This window comes from Chinchilla lanigera, unplaced genomic scaffold (genome assembly GCF_000276665.1).
Source record: "Chinchilla lanigera isolate Chin_1 unplaced genomic scaffold, ChiLan1.0 scaffold00096, whole genome shotgun sequence".
Taxonomy (NCBI): Eukaryota; Metazoa; Chordata; class Mammalia; order Rodentia; family Chinchillidae; genus Chinchilla; species Chinchilla lanigera.
The window spans coordinates 1,749,777-1,772,319 of NW_004955497.1; the positions used below are offsets into that span (position 1 = coordinate 1,749,777).

At 44.9% G+C, this 22,543-nt stretch overlaps 1 protein-coding gene across 1 annotated transcript in view; it reads right to left on the reverse strand.

The window, feature by feature from the left end:
• Lats2 (large tumor suppressor kinase 2) overlaps positions 1–18,401 on the reverse strand; it is a gene marked incomplete in the record, with an annotated part of 56,296 nt that extends 37,895 nt beyond the window's left edge. The window contains 3 exon segments of the mRNA XM_013505466.1: positions 11,470–12,006; positions 15,498–15,644; positions 15,921–18,401. Of these exon segments, the coding sequence (XP_013360920.1) occupies positions 11,470–11,808 (339 nt within the window).
• Positions 18,402–22,543: the final 4,142 nt, after the last annotated feature.

Sequence of the window (22,543 nt, forward strand, 5' to 3'; positions counted from 1 at the left end):
GCCCGGGGGACTTCCGCCCAGGTCTCCCCCGAGGACGAGCGCTCCGGGTCTCGGGCTCCCGAGCCCCGTGCTGCTCCGAGCGGGGCGGAGCGGGGCGCTCACCTCCCCGCCGCCAGGCACCTAGCCCGCCGCCACCGGAGGCTGGGCCGCGGCGCACACTTCGCTGAACGGACTCGGTGTGCGAGTGAAATCACCGCAAACACGATTAAAGTTTTTTAAAAGTCGAAGGAAACCTGGAAATATGGTTGTTTGAAACCATAAAGATTAAACAGAAAGTACAACTAAATATTATAAGGGAGTAAATCAGTAAAAGCTAAATTCAAACGCTTATGTATGCCAATAAAATGTGCACAACACTACAAAACGTGATACTCATAATCAGAAACATCTTTTTTAAAATTTTATTTTAGTCAGGTATATAGCTCAGCGGCACAAGCGCCTGCCTGGCAAGCGCAAGGTCCTGAGTTCGATTCCTGGTACCAAAAAAAACAAAAACAAGAAAGTTGTTTTGCCGGAGATATAGCTCAGCGGCACAAGCGCCTGCCTGGCAAGCGCAAGATCCTGAGTGTGATTTCTGGTACCAAAATTTTTTTTTTACTTTAAAGAGCAAAAACCCCCCAAATTTCAAAGTAAGGTAATAGGAGGGTAACAATGGTTAATACATTGCATATTGTTATCTTTAAATTAGTTATTCAGCGTACAAGATATAGGCATTTAATTGTCCAAACTATATTAACACAAACCTTTCTTCTCAAAGAACTAAGAAAAATTAGTATAACTATCTTAACTCTCTTGTATATATGTGTATTACTGCTTTTCCCTTCCTTCTTTTCTCTTTCCCCCATACCACGTTCTCCTTCCTTTTGATCAGTTTCTTCCCATTTCACAATATCTACTGCACATGTTGGATCTTACTCTTTCAGCTTCTCACATCAGGGAGACAATACAATGTTTACTCATGTGCATCTGGGTTATTTCACTTACAAGTATGGTCTCAAGTTGCATCCATTTACAAATAAAAGTCCCTAGTTTACCGTTCTTTACGGCTGAGTAGTACTCCATTGTACAAAAACACATCATTTTTGACTGTTCCTCAGTTGATGGGCATTTGGGTTGTTTCCAAGATCTAACTATTACAAATTATGCTGCTATAAATAGGTGCACACATATCACTGTGGTACAGTGTTTTTAATTCTTCCAGGAAGATACTCAGAAGGAGAATAGTTGAGTCAAATGAGACCTCGAATCCGAGTTCTTTGAGGAATCTCCACACTGATTTCCACAGTGGCTGCACCAGTCTACACTCCCACCAACAGTGGAGAAGTGTTCCTTCCTCCCCACAACCCCTCCAGCATTTCTTATTAGTTGATTTCTTGATCATAGCCATCTTTCCGGGGTGAGATGGAGTCTCAGTGTTGTTTTAATTTGCATCTCTCAAATGACCAGTGATGTTGAACTTTTTTTCATGTATTTATTTGCAGTTTGTATTTCTTCACCTGATAAGTGTGTATTTATCTCAGAGGCCAATTTTTGGACTGGGTCTTTAAATTTGGGGAGTTTAATCATTTTTGAGTTCTTTATATGTTCTCAATAGTAATCCTCTGTCTGAGGAACAGCTGGCAAACATTTTTTCCCACATCATAAGTTGTCTCTTCACTCTGTTGGTGGTTTCTCTTGCTGTGCAAAAGCTTTTTAATAAGGTGAGATCCCACTTGTTGATTCTTTGTGATAGTTCCTCTGCAATTGGAGTTTATTCATAAACTCTCTGCCTACACCAATGTCTTCAAGAGTTTTACCTATTCTATCTTCCATCAGATTTAATGTTTCTGTTTTAATATTTAGATTTTTGATCCATTTTGAATATAGTTCAGTGCATGGTAAAAGATATGGGTCCAATTTTAATCTTCGACATGCGCAGTTAGTTTTTCCAGCACCAATTATTAAAGAGGCTCTCTTTCTTCTAGTGAATGTGTTTGGCACCTTTGTCAAAGATAAGGTGGCTGTCAAATCCCCATCAATGGAGGAATGGATAAAAAAGATGTGGTATTTTTATACAATGGAGTAAGATAAACTCAAGGCTTTCAGAGGTCAATGAATGCAACTAGAGACCATACTCATAAGTGAAATAAATCAGACCTGCATGTGTAAACATCATATGGACTCCCTAGTATAAGAACCTGAAAGAGTAAATAAAATCTAAAAGGTACAATAGATATTATAAAAGGAAAAGAAAGTGCTCAAAAGGAAAGAACAACTGGGAAGAGGAAAGGGAGAAAAGAAAGAAGGGAAAATATATATGTACAATATAGGTAAGATAATTGTACAATTACTTTCTATTGATTTTTTGAAAGTAATAGTTAATGCTTAATTTTTTTGACCAATTTTGCAGCTTATATCTGGTAATCCAAACAACTACTTTGAAGACAACAATATGCAATATAACATCCATTGCTGAATTTGTATCATCTTGCTTTTTGAAATTCTGTATTGTTTCTAATGTATTTTTACTATTTTTTATTCTCTTTAAAAAAAAAAAGATAAGGTGGCTGAGTATGTTTGGAGTTGCTTCTCCATCTTTTAATCTGTTCCACTGATCTTCAGGTCTCTCTTTTGCCAGTACCATGCTGTTTTTATCACAGTAGCTTTATAGTATAATTTCAAGCCAGAGATTGTTATGCCCCCTGCGTGGTCTTTATTGCCCAGAATTGCCTTTGCTATTCTAGGTCTCTTCTGATTCCAAATGGATTTTAGGATTGCTTTCTCTAATTCTGTGAGATATGCTGTGAGAATTTTTATAGGGATTACATTAAATCTGTATAACAGTTTTGAGATTATGGCCATTTTCACTATGTTGGTTCTTCCTACCCAAGAGCAAAGGATACCTTTCCATTTTTTTGATATCCTGTTCAAACTCCTTTTTCAGAGTACTGTAGTTTTCAATGTAGAGGTCTTTTACATCCTTCATTAGATTGATTCCTAGACATTTCTTTTTCTTTTTTTTTTTTTTTTTTTTTGGATGCTATTGTGAAAGGTATTGTTTCCCTAATTTTTCTCTCAGTGAGTCATTTGTGTATAGGAAGGCTACTGATTTTTGAGTGTTGTCTTTATATCCAGCTATGCTACTGTTTTGGGGGTCTTCTGTACAGAGTATCATGTCATCTGCAAATAATGGTAATTTAACTTCTAACTTTCCTATCATTATTCCTTTTACTTCTTTCTCTTGCTAAGTGCTCTGGCTCAAGTTTCCAGGACTATGCTGAATAAGAGTGGAGACAGTGGACATCCTTGTCTTGTTCCTAATTTCAGAGAGAAAGCTTTCAGTTTTTGTCCATTTAGTATGATGTTGGCTGTTGGTTTGTCATAGATGGCTTTTATCAGATAGAGATAAAAACCATCTATCCCAACTTTCTGTAGTGTTTTTATCATGAATGGGTGCTGGACTTTTGTCAAAAGCTTTTTCTACATCTTTTCGAGAGGAACCTATGGTTTTTGTCACTGGCTGTTGTAGTGATTGATTATGTCAACTTGAGAAGTTTAGAAGCATAACCAAACTTGGCTCAGCAATTCTACACCACAGGGTGTAGAGGAGCCACCCTAGGGTGGATCATCACCTAGATAATATAAAAGGGAAATGAAGAAGGACAGAGGTACTTCCATTCCCTTTGGAGGAGCTCCAGTCTTCACCTTCATCTTGGACTTAGCTTCTAGTGCAGACTCTTCGGCTTCCACCTTGGATTCTTCAGCCTTCTGTCACAGACTCATCGGCCTCCTGGTACGGACTTGCATGGAACGCTGCAGTGAACTCCAGACCCTGGACTGATTCCTTCGGTCTTCAGTGTGCAGACACCCTCTGCACGCTTCCTCATACAACTCTCTGGCTGACGGTCATAAGCCAATCTTGTAATTTCTTACAATTTGTACATCCGGTGTTATATCCATTTCTCCAGTAAAACCCTGACTGATACAGCTGTTAATATGGTATATTACATTTATTGATTTACATATGTTGAACCATACTTGGTCATGGTGTATAATCTTCTTGATGATTTTCTCCATTCTGCTTGCCAGTATCTTATTGAGGAATTTTGCATCTATGTTTGTTAGGGAGATTGGCCTGTAATTCTCTTTCTTAGTTGGGTCCTTCTCTAGTTTTACTACCAGGATAATGCTTCCTTCCAGGAATGAGTTTAGGAGTATTACTTCCCTTTCAATTTCATTAAAGAGTTTGAGCAGTATTGGTGTTAAGTCTTCTCTAAATTTCTTAACAGAATTCAGCAGTGAATCCATCAGGGCTGAGGCTTTTCTTTGTTGGTAGGTTTTTAATTACATCTTCAATTTCACTGATATTGGCTTATTTAAGATTTTTGGGGCCAGGCATGGCAATGCATGCCTGTAACCCTAGCACTTAGGAGGCTGAGGCAGGAGGATCCTTGTGAGTTCAAGGCCAGCCTGGGCTACAAAGTGAGCTCAAGACCAGTCTGAATGGCATAGTGAGATCCTGTCTCAAAAAAAAAAATTTTTTTTTTTTTAAATTTTTTTCTACTGGGAATCAAACTCAGGACTTTGTACTTGCCAGGCAGGTGCTTATGGTGCTGAGCTATATCCCTAGCCCCTTATTTAGGATTTCTATATCTTCTTGATTCATCTTTGATAATTCATATGTATCTAGGAATCTGTCCATTTCTTCTCAATTTTCCATCTTATTATAATACAAGTTCTCAAAGTATAGATGATCTGGATTTCTGCAGGGTCTGCTGTCATTTCACCCCTTTTGTTCCTAATTGCAGAGATTTGAGTCTTTTCATTCCTTTTTCTGATAAAGTTGGATAAGGGTTTGTTGATTTTACTTAATCTTTCAAACAAAGTCTTTGATTCATGATCCTTTGTGTTGTTTTCTTAGTCTCTACTGCACTAATTTCTGCTCTCATCTTTGTAATTTCCTCCCTTATATGAGCTTTTGGCTTAGCCTGCTCTTCTTTTACTACAAGTTGGAGGTTCACCATTAAGTTGTTTATTTTGGCTTGCTCTGTTTTCATGACATGTGTGCTCACTACTATAAATTTTCCTCTTAGGCCTGTTTTTATTATGTCCCATAAGTTCCGATATGTTGTACTATCGTTATCACTTAACTGCAGAAACTGTCTAATTTCTTCTGTGACCGACCCACTGGTTGTTCAGGAGGGTGTAACTTAATTTCTATGTGTTTATGAAGTTCTTATGGTTTCTTTTGCCATTGATTTCTAATTTTATTGCACTATGGTCTACTAATATGTATGGGATAATTTCAACTCCTCTGCATTTATTTATGCGTGCTATGGGCTAGTATGTGGTCTATTTTGGAGAATGTCCTGTGTGTAGCTGAGAAGAATGTGTATTCTGATGTTATGGGGTGGAATACTCTGTAGACATTTACTAAGACCATTTGTTCAAAAGTTTAGCTCAGTTCTCATATTTCATTGTTGATGTTTTTGTCAAGTTAATCTGTCTTTTTGTGACAGTGGGGTATTGCAATCCCCTAATACAATTATATTAGTGCGTATTTGATGTTTCATGTCCTTTAATATTTGTTTTATATAGTTGGGCACACTGGTATTTCTTGCATATACGTTTATGATTGTTCTCTCTTCCTGTTGGACTGTCCCCTTTACAAGGGTGTAATGACCTTCTTCGTTTCTCTAATCAGTCTTGGCTTGAAATTCACTTTTTCTGCAAATACAATAGCTCCCCTTGCTTTTTTCTGGGTTCCTATCTCACAGGGAGTACTGTTTTCCATCCTTGGACTTTCAGTCTATGAATTTTTTTGAATTAAATGTTTCTTAAATGTAGCATATTGTTGGATCTTCCTTCTTGATCCATTCTATCAGTCTGTGCCTTTTGACTGGTAAATTAAGATCATGAACACTGATGGTTATAACTGGTATGTATTGCCTTATTCTTGTCATGTTGTTTTCCTGTGGTTGGCTTCCCTCCCTTCTATTTAATTGTTTGCCTTTCTGGTGGATTCCTTCTGTTGTGGTTTATGGAGTTATAGTCCTTGTTATCTCTTTCTAGAATGTCCTTCAAAACATTCTGGAGTGCTGGTTTGGTGGTCATAAATTCCCTCAGATGTTCTTTGTCATGGAAGTATTTTGTTTTTCCATCAATTTTGAAGGACAGTTCTGTGGCCTACATCAATCTGGGTTAAAGGTTGTTTCCTTTAGAACTTTAAATACTTTACTCCAAGCTCTCCTTGACTTGAGGATTTGTGCTGAGAACTCAGCTGTGATTCTGATGAGCTTTACTTTATAGGTGTTTCTTTTCCCTAACAGCTTTTAAGATTCTCTTCTTATGCTCAAGTTCTGGAATTTTAACTATGACATGCCTGGCTGTAGATTTTTTTTTGACCACAGCTAATTTGAGTTTATATGCCTCACTTAACTATATGTCAAACTCTTTTACCCTACCAGGAAAATTTTTGCCATGACATCTATGAAGTTGTTTTATACCATTTGTGCTATTTTCTGCTTTTTCACTGACTCTAATAAATCTTAAGTTTTTCTTCTTTGCCTCATCTAGGAGCTGCTTGATTGATTTCTTATGGTCTGTTGTTATTTTTAATAAATCTTTCTTTTCATCACCGCGAATCACAAACTTATCTTCTATATTTGAGATCCTGGCCTCATGTTGGCTTAATCTGCTGTGGATACTTTCGATGGAATTTTTATTCTCCTGGTATCTGCTTGAATCTGTCTCATGAATTCCATTTCTTTCCTATGCTGAGCATTCCTAGCTTCCATAATTTTCTTAAGCTCCACATTTTTTTTCAATCTGTATCTACTCTAGAGTCACTAAGCATGGTTTTCATTGTGGACACTATCTCTATAGTTAATCTGACAAATTATTTCTGATTTGATTTTTTTCTAGAGCCTCATTCAATTGCTTTGCTGTTACCACTTCAGAGAGACCAAGTAGGTAGCTTTCAGATTGTCTCATTTCATTGTCCCCTGCATTTGCCTTTGGTAAACTGAATGTCTGAGGTTGCATCTTGTTTAGGTTTTTTCTCATTTTCTTTATTTTCTTTTTAGTTTAATTCATGGGGTGATGCCTGTAAATGGTCTATGGTAGGTTGCTTTACTGCTATATTTAGAACTATTAGGAAATGACTATTATACTTGGGTATCTTCTAGGTGTAGCTGGTTTTTGAGTCATCTGTTGTAAGATCCCACTTCTTCAATTTGTTGGGGATGAGAAGTTGCTACCTTGTTGGCCCAGCCCCTGGCTCTTCAGCACTGTGCCACAGTATTTTCTATGACCCTTAGTCAATCTCAGTCTTGGAATACCAGGAAGAATAGCTGTTTAAAACAGTTATGTCACTTTTGGCTAAAGTGGTACTATCAGCAATAAAAACAGCACAAACACAGCCTACAAAAAGACAAACTGAGGTAACCATTAAATTGTCATCTTTAACTGTATGAACTAGATTTGTGGTTATATAACAAAATCTACAACAAACCAGAAAATTACATGCAGTATATAAGTCCTTAATATGTCAAATTTTCCCTCACTGATTAAAATTTAAAAGGGGTTAGGGAGAAAATAGAAAAGTAGAAGAGGAAGAGATCAGAAGTAAGGCTGGAGGACAAAGGGGAACGTGCTAACTTTGGGAAACTGGTGCAGAAGACTGGAGGGAAAGAGAAGAGATAAAAAGAATAACAGAACAGAAAACAACCACAAATAGGCTAGAAACCATGTTCACACATTCATATAAGAACAAGATGAAACAATGAAGGGGGGAGAAAAAAAAATAAAAGGCAGAAACAATACCACCACCACCACAACAAAAATGAGAAAGACAACAAGAACAAAAACAAGAAAGAAAAAAGTCCACTTCCAGGTCTGTCTCTGCTGTCACTGGTGGACAGCATGTGGAGATAGAGACCAGATCCATGCTGACCTATTCCTCCAAGTTGGCAGTAGCTATCTGGCAGCGTAGTGGATAAACTCAGCAGGCCTGCACCTTCTGACTGTGACCAGACTCATTCGGTCTGCAGCCCTCATAGCACCTCCGGTGGGCCTGAGCCCAGCTGGAAGCTGCTGGACGGAGCAGGTAGCCTCTCTGCGTTCTGAGCTCACCTGGTCCCTCTCCAAGATGGCTCCTGGCCAATCATTCTCTCATGTGGGACAACTGAGCCCTCAGCACTCACCACCACCTAGTGCAGTCCTTCATATCCACTGGTCCCCTCCACTGCTGTCTGTCTCCATGGAGTCCTCTGGGGTCACCAGCAGTCACTATGTGCCCGCAGGTTTGAATCGCTCCTCTCAAACAGTGAGTCCTGTCTCAGGGAGAGGCACTGCCAGCTACCTCCTTCTTCTTTGTTGAAGTTTCTCTCTTGACTCTCACAGTGGGCTTCAATTCACACTGATTCAGATCCTTCCTAGGTCTGGGAGGGCCAGTTCCCTCCTTTTCATCTTCCTCGCATTGCTATATTCCAGCATCTGGACAGCAACTCCCAGAGAGGCTCTTATTCTCCACCATGCTGGCGCTCCCACCTCAGGGACATCTTATCTTTCCAGTTCTTTGAATCTGTGTATCTAAAGAACAGCTCCTTGCTTAAGGAACACCTGACCTAGTAGTTTCTTTTTACCTACAGGAATTTTCTTAAATCTTCACTATTTATGTTCAAAAGTTTTATGAACACTATACATCATTTGACATATATATTACACCATTACACAGAAAACATTTATCTTAAAGTCTTTTACTTTTTTCTACTAATTGTCAGTTTATAATGTTTTAATTGGAAATATACCCATCCATGTTAGTTACATGGGTATGCTTAATATGTAAAACTTCACCAAGCTGTAAGGTTACAAATTGTGCACTTTTACAATAAAGTCAGGCATGGGGGCACATTCCTGTAACTCCAGGACTCTGACAGGTTGAGGCAGGAGACTACAAATTCAAGCCCAGTGTAAGCACCATGGTAAGATTCTCCTGTCTTTAAAAAAAAACAAAAAACTTGGATGCAACAGGTCAGGGTGAAGGCCCTAGTCAACCACTAGTACCAAACAGCACTTACAAACACTCAAGTAAATACCCTCAATAATGTCTAGTCTGAGAAAAATGGGAAAATGTGTATGTGTATGCACATGCAATAAATAAGATACTGCTCATGAAAGCATATGCCAATACTTGGCATCCATAAGACCTTGGGAAAACAGCATGCACACAACTACTCTGATAAATACTGGGATTTAAAGATAGCACTAAACTCAAAATACAGGAGAACAAAATTGCACCTAAAATAATAGGAGACAAAGGGGACAAACTACAACAGTGAGAATTCTCTTTACCTATTATACTGGAATTCTAATCACCTGCTTTATCCAACAGACACACACCAGTCCTGAGGGGATACGCATCTTACCTCCTACTGCACAGGTTCAAGAATGACCTTCTTAGTCCCTGAAAGCAAGTGCACCTGTCCGAGTCAGAGGCTCGGAGGGCAGGTGCACTTCTCTAACTTATAAAGTAACACGTGGTGACAAACCTGAGTTATTTGAGGAGCACTGAATATGGTAAATGGAGCTCCTTCTGACAGTAATTAACATAAATTAAACACTGATGGCACTTCATTGGTATCATGATCCTTAACGTTCCCATACTGTATTTTACAGTTTAAGATACAGCACCGGCTTCACTATTTCTGGCACTGTAATTACCACTAATTTCACCCTAATAAGATCCTACCTGTACTGTGGATTATTTGCTTGACTTGTTTCTTTTTCTCACAGCTGAAAAACAACTGCAAAGAACACCAGGCTCTGACTGCCTCTTTTGTCTGCAACCGATTCACAGAGTTTTAAGCTTTAAAAGCCCTTCTACAATCCTCCTCTGGGGTGTCCCCAGGACCGTTCTCTCTCTGCTTTCAAAACCATCCCGTTTTGTCTGTCTAGGGACAGCACTTGGCATACTTCACTTCATACCTCCACAGTGAGCAAGGCTGTGCCTGCCTTGTGAGTGCCAAACCCCTCCACACCACACTGCTCACCAGCTTGTGCTTTACCAAGGGAGCTGACAGAACAATGCTTGTTAGACACAAGTGAATCCCAGCATCTCCCCAGGCATCAGGAAGCCCTCTACAAAACACCAGGGTCTGCTTCACAGGCATATCATCTGAGAAGTCTCGATTCTCTCTCTCCCTCCCCTCTTTGCCCTTTCCCGCTCTATCCCCCCATCCAGACAGGGTCGCACTATGCTCACTTTGTAGCCCAGGCTAGTTTTGAACTCTCAGCAATCTTCCTGCCTCAGCCACCCAAGTGCTGGGATTACAGAAGTGTGCCACCACACCCGGCTAATGCTCTTGTTCGGTTCTATGATAATAAACTGCTAGAGATAAGATTGCCTTTGGAAACACCAGACGATGGGATGACACTGTTACCCTTTGCTATGACCATCACACCTGGGGCAGGTGATTAGCTTCTTCTACCCAAACTGCTCAAGCAATGCTGATGTGATTTGAGCACGAAATCTCCTTTTCCAAGACAGCAAAAATAATTTACTTATTTCCATTTCATGCAACTGTGGTTTTTAAGGTGACAGGTGGCAGGTGGAAATAAAACACCGGCTTTCATAAGCCCTTTCACAGCATAATGACAATTTCACTAGTTACAGCTTACCAACTACTTTCACACCTGCTGGATACTAGTTCCACCCTTCAGTGTGGGTTTTATACAGGTATGCACACTGCTAAGAGATCACAAAGGTGCAGTGTGAAGCTGTGCATTTATGTATAATTGGTGTTACTTCCATCAACATACTCTTCTTTCCTAAGCAACTGAGAAGGCAAAGGTACGGTACCATTGCATTTTGATTTCTCAATCTTTCCTAGTTTTTGTTTTTCTTTTCTTTCTTTTTTTTTGGTGTGTGTTAGTAGTACTGTACTAGGAACTGAACCTAGGGCCTTTGCACTGAGCTATACTCTAGCCCTTTTATTTATTTATTTATTTTTTTGAGACAGGGTCTCACAAAGTTGCCCAAGCTGGCCTAAAACTTGTAATCCTCCTGCCTCAGCCCCCCAGAATGTCAAGATTACAGGCATGGATCAACACACCCAGTTTTCTCAGAACTGGATCGGGAGTATAGGTTAATGGTAGAGTACATTCTTAACATGCACAAGGTCCTAGGTTCAATCCCTAGCACGTGCACATGCACACGCATACAGAACAGAAAGTGCACATGGCACAATTTCAGGAGAGTTCAGCTACTTCTGGATCCTGCCTGAAAAGGAAAAGTGGCCCAAGACTCTTGGAATATAACGATATATAATGATATAAAGGCCACTGGGTTAACCTACAAGAACACTTCAGTGCATACCAAGCAGTTCAAAGCTTTCAAGCATTGCCAAAGGGTTCTGGTGCCCTGCTGTCCCCCGCACCGGCCACCCACTGTAACTGTCCCTGCAGAAGCCACAGGAAGTCTGCACCCACCTGGTCACACCCTGCGTTCACCAACTCCTGCAGCATTTGCCGGTTGACCTCAGTAACAGCAGAAGTGCCTGATTCATTGGCAAACGGCAACAGGGAATATCTGATTTCCCTGAGTGCTTTCTGATAAGGTCCAAATTTTGGGGTGGCTCTCATCTGCTGCTGCCTGGCGGCGTCCTTGCTCCCCAGCACTTTGGCATCCAGAGCAGCCTCACTGTTTGGTCCCATGGGCAGCCCCTGAGAGGAAGGCTTGGAGGGCTGCTTCAGCCCTTCGCGGATCTCCTGCAGTCGCTGCCGGCTATTTCCAGAGTAAGCTGTGGCAGGAAAAGTCTTTGGCCTCATTGTTAGTCCAGTTTCCTTTTACCATAAATATAATCTTCTCAGAGTGTTTTATTATTTTTTTTAAAAGCTGTACAGTATCAGTTAGTTGTAAACATATTTTCAAAACAATCTCCTTTTGAAAAGGTTCTTTCCTTCAATTTTTGTAGTTCCTATGAAGAACTAAAAATTTCCGGCATCTTCATTTTGAATACCATCGCTCTGAAAAAGAAAATAAATAGGAGAAAAATGTTCACTTGTGGTTTTCATGCAATGTTAGTGCTACTTTTCAGAAATGGACAATGATCTCAGAAATACTCCTAGAAGCGACAAAAATACTGTTCAACTCTGGTCAGAGCACATGACATCTGTTCCAAAATGTTCCCTGTAACATGTAGTCTACCATCAAGTAAATCTCCATAATATATATATAGAAAGTCAGGGTAAGAAAAGCAGTTTGAACAATTGATAGCTCATTTAAAATATTTCACTATGGTGTCTCATTCTCTGCACGCCCACACTCCCTTCTGAGTATGTGCTTTTTTTCTTTCAAAACAAATCTTTTCCATGCTTCCTCACTGCCAACTCCTGAAAATTCTTTTTCTGCTACAGGAGTCAGCAAACTTATTCTGGGGGTAGGGCCTAGCAGCCATGGCGGGGGAAGCAAAATGGAACGCGTCAAGCTGTTGCTATCTGTTCTGCTGGCGGTGCGTTCCGAGGCTGCGCAGTGGGACTGTCACTGTGGGTATGGTGGTCAGGCTATCCTGAGCGGGAGCAGGACTCCCAGGGCTGCAGCTGGCACCCCGTTGCCTGTGATCACCAGCACAATGGCGCTTCCTCTTCCTGGTGACCTCTGTGGGCTGCTGTGTGGCCTGCAAGGAGAACTACTGTCGTGTGATCACCTTTGCCACCTTCCTGTCTCTTATTATCCCAGTGGAGGTGGCCACAGCCATTGCCAGCTACGTTTTTAGAGACAAGGGGATATCAGAGTGTAATAAGGGCTTCCAGCAGCAGAGTTACCAAACACTGAAACGGAGAGCCATGACACAGCTGCATTCCTGGACAAGCTGCAATAAAATTGGGGTGCTGTGGGCCGCTCGCTACACATATCTGGAAGAACATCCTAGCACGGTGAAGGACCAAGTCCTTCCCGGCTCCTGCTGTGCCAGTGTCACTGTGGGCTGTGGAACCAACTTCAGTGTGCACACTCTCCACACCAGGAGCTGTGTGGAGAGGCTCTGGGCCTGGCAGGGACAAAATGTGTCGCAGCCCTGGCCCTGCTTTTGTTGAGGTCTCTGCCCGTGAAGACCATCCCATCACTGCGTACATGCAGTGATGTACGCGTCTGGTCTCTCTGGCCCTCTCATCCAGGGGAGTGAAGCAGGACTCTCCAGGTTTTTCAATTAAACGGATCATCTTGTCAGACCAATATATACATATATATACATACTTATTTTAAAATCCTCGCTTTAGTACTTAGGGTTAAACTTTCTACATGGATTTCTCGCTTGTCCCAATAGCCGATCAACTCGTGGTCCAGACTGTTGTCCCTCATCTCACGGTTCTCCCCGTTTCTCTACCCACCTGCTGGCTCTGACCCCCTCTTATATTTAGAAAGTTTCCTCAGAAAGCCCTCCCAATTTGCCTGAAAGCCGTCACAAAACTTGCTTTGCATTAAGGGTGTCCTGCATCAAAGCACTTCCCCACACAACACACCGTGGGCTGAAGGTAGGGTTCTTCCTGGATTTTTACATGGTGTCCACTTAGTATTCTGACCCGAACACACAGGAAAGGGAAGGGAAGGGAAAGGAGGGGAGGGAAGGGGAAGGAAGGGCGAAATTGATAGCTATATGGATGGGGACTGGTAAAAGCATACGGCAATTTCTTTCTCAAGAGCACATGGGACCCATCAGCAGCGCGTGGCTGTCCCATACCAGCGAGTAGTGCAGACCACCTGTGACTGGCATGGAAACGAGCTCCTTGTGTAGAACCAGAGGTGCGACGTACTTCTCCATAGTGAAGTAGCCTCACCCTAGCCCACGACTTCACCGAGCACTCTGCTATTTCATCCACAAGCCAAAATCCAGCCCAACCTGACACTGCCGCCGGCAGCGAGCTGGCCAGAGGTCCTCTCCTGCCGCACCTAGCATCGGGCCGTGTGTGCAACAGACACCTGCCTGGAGCCGCGCTGCTGAGCACTGAGAGGGAGCAGCTGGACCTGCAGCACTGGTGGCCTCCGATTTGGAGGGTCTGGCTTGTAACTGCAACTTCAGGATGCACGGACGTGACAGGCATTCGACGGAGACCGTGCTTCACGGTGCAGCGATGTGCTGGTCTGCACTCCAGGTCTCCTGACGCTGGGCAGCAGTGGCGACGCAGCTCCCAGTCACGAGGGGAAGCAGGCCGCTGCGCTAGGCACCGAGGCCGGCTGGGGGAGCAACTACGTCTTCCACCTCAATCCTGCCAACTTGCGGGTTTACCAGGAACCCCTACCACAAGCTGAGGAGTATCTTAAACAAGCAGAACCCTCATACCCGCCACTGTGCGGCTTCTCACATAACTCGCTGTGCGAACCTGCAGGGATGCCCACCGGTGACCAAGATGCCGCACACCCCGCCAAGGCCTCATGGGCGGCACCCTTGCCTTCCTGTCCTTTGTCCTCACCCACTACCTGTTATTCCACAGAAGCCAAAGACAGACCCGGGGAGAATGATTCTTTCCCTTTCTCTCTTTCTCTCTTTCTCTCTCTTTCTCTCTCTCTTTCTCTCTCTCTTTCTCTCTCTCTTTCTCTCTCTCTTTCTCTCTCTCTCTCTCTCTCTCTCTCTCTCGTTATTTTTTTATTTTTTGCTGGTATTTATTTATTTACTGGTGGTACTGGGGATTGAACCCAGGTACTGAGCCTTCACACTCAGCTATATCCCTTCCGGCCCTTTAAATTATTTTTTCCTCTGGGACAGGGTCTCACTAAGTCTCTGAATTTCTCCGGCTGGGCTTGAACTTGTAACCCTCCTTCCTCAGCCGTCCAGAGTGCTCTGACGGCAGGGGTGCTGACAAATATGCTTTACTTGACGGTTTTAATGAACCAAGGAAATCTGTTTTTTAAAAATAGCACCTTTCCAGAGAGGAGAGGCAGAAGGGTCTGGAGTTTAAGCATCAAAGGACCCTTATTACTTAAATGAGGCCCTGCTTCGTAACTGTTTTCACACATGGGAAAAATAAGTAACGGTAACTAATGTTCATCCATTACTTACTGTTTGCCAGGCACTGTGCCCTGAGTTTTCTATGAATTAACTTACACGAATCTACTACATGACTGTAAGCAAAAGGGACACTCGGAAATGACATGACAATGACTACTCTCCTTCCTTAGACGGGACAGTGGTCTTTAAGATTCTAACTAACTACTTTTCTCAGTGTAACTGAGGAAAGATTTCACCCAGAAGGTAGGAACCTGACTTTCTCAACATGAAATCCTACTTATCACACGACTTCTGATATTTTAAAGGCACTGGAACTGACTGAGGCTGCAGAGCCAACAGGCTGCGACCCGGGGACAGCAGATACTCCCCTGGGCCCGGGCTGGCCAGGCCCCGAGCCCAGAGCTCTGCTTAACCGATGTAAAATGGGCGTCCTGCAACCATGCTCACTTCCAGTGACTTCGTGGTCTGAGCATCTGTTTTGAAAGACCTAACTTTCTGAAACCATAAGCTCACATTCCAGCAAAAGTGGAGGGATCTTCAGGGCCTGCTAAGCACGTATGGAGGATGTCTGGGGAAAAGCACGAGAGCTATTTCTTTCCTGGTAGGAATGTGCGCAGAGCACCTGGTGTGCGATACTTCCTTCTTCCCTTTCTTTGAAACCTAAAACAAAGAGGACGAGATCCCGTACCACCTTGCACCTTCACAACAAACAGAGCACACAGAACCCATTCATCCCTTGCCCACCGGTCAACAAGGTACCTCCCTCCACCTCCGAGTTGTTTATCAAATGCCTCCTAAGCCCCAGGCACTGAGAGGAGGAAGAAAAAAAAAATCTCTCCTTCAGCAAGTTTGCAGTCCAGTGACAGCTGAAGGTGAGGGAGGCAGATAAATAGCTTTGGGGGAAAAAACCCACCCCAAACAAAGAGGGACTCATACCAGCGAGGGCGGAATCCAGGAAAGTCATTAATGGCCTTGCAGTAGAGACAACCAGTCTGAGCACTGGGAAGAAGTGAATCCCAGCTGGAGGGAAGCAGAGGCAAAGAACACACACTCAGGATCTGCCAGGGGGCTCTTGTGGGGCCACCGGGGCCTGGGGTGCAGCGGCCCCATGCGGAACTGCCCTGTGGAGTGGAGTCTGGAAGCTGAGGGAGGGTGAGAGGGCCGGGATGAGTCACCACTCCAAGCAGACAAGCGGTGCTAGGCTGGGGAGCAGCAGCCTCAGGAAGGCGCGGGGCTCCTGGTCCTCCATCACCGTGGCCAGAGGGCTAGGGTTACAGGCACAGGCGGAGATGGGGAGCCACCAGGTGAGCCAGAGGCTCACATCCCCCCAGGGCACTTCTAGGGGAGCTGCTTCATCTCCATCAAGTGACACTGGCAGACTGCAAGGAAGGGCCAGCCGCTGACTCCGAAAGGGCAAGGGCTGTAGGCGCGACAGTCCAGGGTGAAGAAGAAGAGCCACGATAAAGCTCATGTTAAAGCTAGGACAGGAGGACTCGGCTGGGGATGCAGCTCGGCGGCACAGTGCCTGCCTGGCAAGCATGAGGTCCTGAGTTCGATTCCCAGTACCTAAAAAGAAAGAGAGGACTGGAGCGCCTCTGCCCAGTCCCATCAGCAGACGGAGGAGACTGGGCAGGAGCTTGAGGGCACCCTGGTGAGTTCTCAGGCTTCAAAGCTCTCCCTTGAATTTGCCCTAAGAAGGGGAGGCACTGGGGGCCATAAGGCACTGGGGTGACCCTTTTACCTAATACACACACTGAGAGCCCACAATCGTAAGGCCGGCATGTGCTCACTGAGAGCAGCACTCTTGCAAACACCATCCCCGCGGCCCAGGCGCCCTGCTCCCACGGGCGGCCACCCAACAGGGACCAGGCTCCCGACTTGCAGTGCCGAGCTAGGCCGACCAGCTCGCGCACCTCCTACCCATGGAACGATGCGGGCAGTGCCTTCTGTCCCCTACTGCACACACCGCATTTGCTTATGCGAGCCGGCGATGCCCAGTGACGACCGCCACCCACTGCCCGCATCTCCCATAATGGACGCACCCTTCCTGCCCGGTGGACATTAGCCTGTGCCCACCCTGCTGCGCCACGTGGTGCCACTGCCTCTAAGGCTGTCACGGGGCGACGCCTCACGGGCTGCTTCCCCATGTCAAACACATCCTGTTTAGCTACAGGCAGAGCCCATGGCGGCTGGTGCAGTGTCTGGCAGGATGCGTCAAGGTGCTCTCCCTCATGTACCTGTGCTACCCTGTTACTGGGCAACACCCACAGCTGTCCCAGGAAGCTTTCTAGAGGGCCGTGCACAGCAGAGCTGGCCACTCACAGCACAGACCTGTCCGGATACCCCACGTCACAACCAGCACACACATCCGGCTAAGGGACCTGGAAAGGGAGCCCACCGGCTGGTGGGAGCTGGGCAGGCCTCTGAGGAACAGTAGCAGGGAGACCAGGTGGACCCTGCAGAATAGTACGTGCTTGACACACGTATGTGTGCCCTTATCAGGGCAGGTGACTCTAAAGCAAGTACTCAGCCATAAAAAGGACATCCTGTCTGTCACCGGCCACAGAGACTGAGGACCAATGCTAAGTGAAGCCAATCACAAAATGCCAAAAACTGTATGATTCTACTTACTGTGAGTTATTGGGATTAAGCAAACACCAAGAGACAGAAAGGACAATAGAAGTTACCAGGAGCACAAAGAACACAGTTACTGCTTAAGAGGTTGATGAAAAAGTTTTAGGAGGAAACAGTCTGCGGTGATGACATGAATGCATTTAACGTAACTGGACCATACATTTATGAATGGTTAAAATAGTATGTACGTTTCACCTCAATTTTTAAAAGGGGGAACGAGTCATCTAACTATTCATATCTAGTTACCTAGTGTTTGGATACTGATTCCTTCTCTAAACACCACTACACAAATAAAAGGCCAACCCCAGACACAGGGCAAAGTCCCCACCCACAGAGAGGTCTAAACTCCAAGGGCAGCAGCACACCCCTAACCTACTGCTCCCCACTGCACGACAGTGAGGCACCCCAGGGAGACAGTGGCCATGGAGCAGCCACGTGTCACACAGACATCCCACTCCTAAGATCACCCTGGGCAGACGAGACCAGCACTTGTTGTTGGTGCCTGTATTTCCACACGAGCTAAGAATTACCAGAGTGCTGGCCCTTCAACAGCAGCAGGGTCAGCAGTCTTGGTTTTTCTTTTCTCTCCTTTCTCCCCATCCACATTCTCTTACAGAAACTTTCAAACCTACAGAAAGGTTGAAAGGACGATTCTGACACCCCGTAAAAATCTACCCGATGGTTGTCTTTAGTGTCCTCGTGGAGAGAAAGACACCGTGCCCTGCTCTGACTTTCTTTCCATCTCAGTCTTGCAGAAGCACTGGAAAGAAGGATGTCCTACTTTGTCCTGGTCTTTTTAAGAGAATCTATACCAGCACCTGCAGGTTGAGGATTCCCTCCTTCCACCCGCTCACCTGTGTTCTTCTCTGGACACTCGGAAAGAATGAAACTTCCCTTCAGGTTCACAAAGATCGGAAGTATTTTCTCAGCCCAAAGGTTGTCATTCAAGCTTCATTTGAAGATAGTTGAAGCACTCATAGGTCAAACAGTGACTACATTTTAACAAGATTTTACATGTGGCAGATTTCCTTTCATCAGGAGTTTTATAAATAGGACCCTCAGGGATGTGAACTTTAAAAAATGGGGATATGAAGTAAAATGAATTTAATTTTTGAAATTTGTTTGGCATCACCAATAGACTGAAGTATACATTAAAAGCAACTACAGGACACTGAAATTTAAAAACTGTAACAACCCACAAAACAAAAACACTTCCTTCTTGAATGTGGAGCTGACTGCCCTGCTTGCCTAGGTGGCTTATGTAAACAATGTGAGAGCCATACTTTAAGCTGCCCTTTAATTTGGTCATATCAAAACCAATTCCAATTCTCAAGCCAATCCTGGAAAATGCTATCAGATGGTCAAGAATTTTTATTCTAATTTCTCCTAGTGCTTCAGAAACCCACACGGCTGCCAAACACACATCAAGCACCAACCATGGAAGCAAACCAACTATGGAAAGGAACCAACCAAACCCATGTCTTGTGGGGCCCGCACTAACGACACATGCTGGCATTTTTAAAAACAGTATTTCTTGGACCTAAAACTCCAGTTATTATTTAAATCATATCCCTACTATAATTAACTACCAAGGCTCAAACTAAATCAGGCAGAGGGGTCAGGCCTGGAGCCAGATGCTAAATGTCAGAATCATAAACCACCACTTGGACGTTCCCACTCCAGCACCAGCCAGACCAGGAAGCCGCAGGCAGGGCTCCCCTCAGAATGAGGGTCTCTGAGGAGAGCAGTGACTGCATTCCTCTGGAGATTCAGGGAAACACTGCAGACAGAGGGACTCCCACTGTCCAACCACAGCATCGTCACAGGGCCTCGGGCTTAGCACTGCACTGGACCTTAGAGCTATCGCCCTAATAAGACAGTGTCTCTCCTCTAAATAGGCCCAGAGTCTAGGAGGGAAGAGATTACCACATTCCCTACATTCACCACTTTCCCTATGAAACACTTCAAGTTATCTACACAGTACATATTATGCAAATCTCTATGGTAAAAATTATCCGACCCACAGAAATTTGTACTCAAGAGCTCAACAGGATGACCAGGTTGTAGATAAATTTATTATTAGTTCTTTGCAGGGTTCCTTACAAGCAGGCAGCTGATCAGCAAGAATGTTCTTCCAGTCACTACCACACCAGCAGGGGTTCTCGGACCTGAACATGCCCCTGCCTCCTTGGCACCCAACTCTCCAAGTTCTGGATACACCCCAACAAGACAGGCAGAGCACCCGCCCCATCTGAGAATTACTGCTATGGATGGAGGTCAGAAATCCTGCGGCCCACCCATGTCTACAGCGGCACAGTTTGGAACAGCTAAATCATGGAAACAGTCCAAATGCCCAACAACTGATGAACGGGCAAAGATGTGGGGTCTTTTTATACAATGGAGTACTACTGAGCAATAAAGGATGCATTTAGGACATTTGTAGGTAAATGGATGGGCCCTGAGACCATACTCTTCAGCGAAATAAATCAGACCCACATGTAAATACTGACTGTTTCTCTGGTGTGAGAAACCAAGTGTAGGTAAGGACCAAAATGTGTAGTAGACATTGTGAAATAGGAGAAAGTGTTCAAATGGGAAGGGGAACCAGGGAGGGGGAAAGGAAGGAAAGGAAAAGAAAAAAAGAGAAAAGAAGGAAAGCATGGATCCTAAGCTTTTGTAAATCGGGAGGGAAAGAGGGCTTGGAGGGAGAATAGAGGAAAGGGGAAAAAAAAGATATATCATGCACAGGTACAAACTGCCTCTGGTGAATGCGATCATTATGTATATCTAAGATGTACCATACACTTAATTAAAAAAGAAATACTGTGACCACCCCAGGGCCGGACAATGGCATGTGCCTGTTTCTACCAAGGAGCACAATTCTTCAGGGCGGTGTTGAGATTATTTGGAGAAAGCCTTCTTGGGGCTGGAGATTTAGCTCGGCGGCACAGCGCCTGCCTGGCAAGCGGGAGGTCATGAGTTCGATTCCCGGTACCGGAAAACAAACAAAAAGAAAGCCTTCTAGAGAAAGCAGTATTTCACCAAACTGGAGAGGTCGGAGGGCTCTGACTCGATGGAGGAAGCCTGAAACTATTCTTAGTGTGGACTTCCTGTGAAAAGGCTGAGGCATGGAAGAGAGGGAGGAACAGGCCACCAACACTGGGGCAGGGGCCGTTGCCATCCGGACAGTGATAAAGAAACAGGCGTGAACTCCAGAGGTAGTAATCGAAGGCTCTCCCTTTAGCATTCCCGCCCAAGGAAACTGCCTGAAGGCGGAGGGGCTCGTGATCCAGAGAGCTGCTCATTCCATCCAACTTGCACTCTTTAAAATCCTTACCATCCCGATTCAGAGCTCACCGACCTGTGTTATACACGCGTTAACAAATACACACCACTGCTCACTAAAAAATACGCACTTTTTTCCTTCCTCCACAAAAAGTCCTAATGTTGGCACACACACACACGAAGAATCTGCTAATTAACTTTTTAAAAACCACTCCTCACAATGAAGCCGACGGGGTCTACACAGTAACCCACATAAAGTCTTTGCAGCGTGAATGGCGAACATTAAGCAAGGCCAAATTTCCACCCTAATCCGAGCTTCACCACCAATTATCTCCATTTCCAACATCACTTCACTAACACTTTCACCATGAAACAACAAATCAAATGACATCAGCCTTGCAGGGACCGCGAGGGCCGCTGACATCCACTGGGTGACTTCAGCAGCCAACCAGCGCTGCATTCCAACCGCAGAGCCAGCACCCACGGCGCATCACCTGGCCTGCCTGGCATACCGCGACTCGATCAGGAGGCCCAGGCTGTCCTGAGCAAGCACAAGCTACACGCTGTTCTGAAAGGAGGGCGATTCGGAGCCTCCATCACCCCTGACCCGTTCATTCGAGGATCCGGATATTTAACCCTTTCGAGCGCAGATTTAGTGAAGACTAAGTAAATGGATTGAACTTATCTTCCATATTTCCTCAAACCTACGACTACCTTAAACTGTCAGTAAGAAGCACTGTTCAGAAGCTTCCTGTTATTCTAACCATTACATAAATACAAAAGCAGCTTTTCAAAAACTCAGTTGGTCTCTTTTTTGCAATACAAAACACCACCAGGGCAGTGCAGGGAACGGGAAAAGGAATTGAGATGTTCACGCTCAGACACCAATTACCCACAGTGAATACAATCACCGTGTCCTGCAATCACGGACTAATAAAAACTCAGCAACGGCAAAACGGAACACCATCCCCTCCCACTCCACTCCCCAAGCTTCCCAGGCCCTTCCTGGACCTTGCGGGAGGATTTATCAGCTTCGTCGCCCAACCTACCCTCCTGTGGGCTTTAGGGGTCCAAGGCTGGCTAGAGGCAACACGGCATTTAGAACAACAAGGCGTCTTATTGTAAAAGCGTTCCCCTCCCTCCGAAGGCAAGTTCCTCCCACCACCGCGGTGATGTGCTGAGGGAGGAGACACTGCCGCAGTTTACATGTATCAAACCTTCAAACTAGGTGTAGAGAGATGAGGAGAGCCCCCGCAGTTCCCCGGCCCGTGGTGTCAGTAATCTGCCTTCGAAATCCCGCCTGACGGGCTCCACTCGGGTATGGCTTTAAACCGCCTGACATTTCGAAGTGCCCCGAACGTTCGCAATTCACAAAGAACCTTGGCGGACTCGCTTCACACACGGACAACGAGGGAACTTTACGAGCGGGTGAGCGACGTGACGTCGTGTTAGTCATAGTCTTGAACACGGGCTGTCCTCCCGCGTCCCGACGCAGGCGAGTTTCCCTGACTCCCACAGCCCCACAGCCCGCTAAAGAAGAGCTCAGTCACGCGAGTCAGGGCTCGAAAGCGGCGACCCCGCGCGGGCCCGCGCACGGCCCCAGGTGCGAGCGAGGGGCACCTGCCCGACGCCGGCCGGGC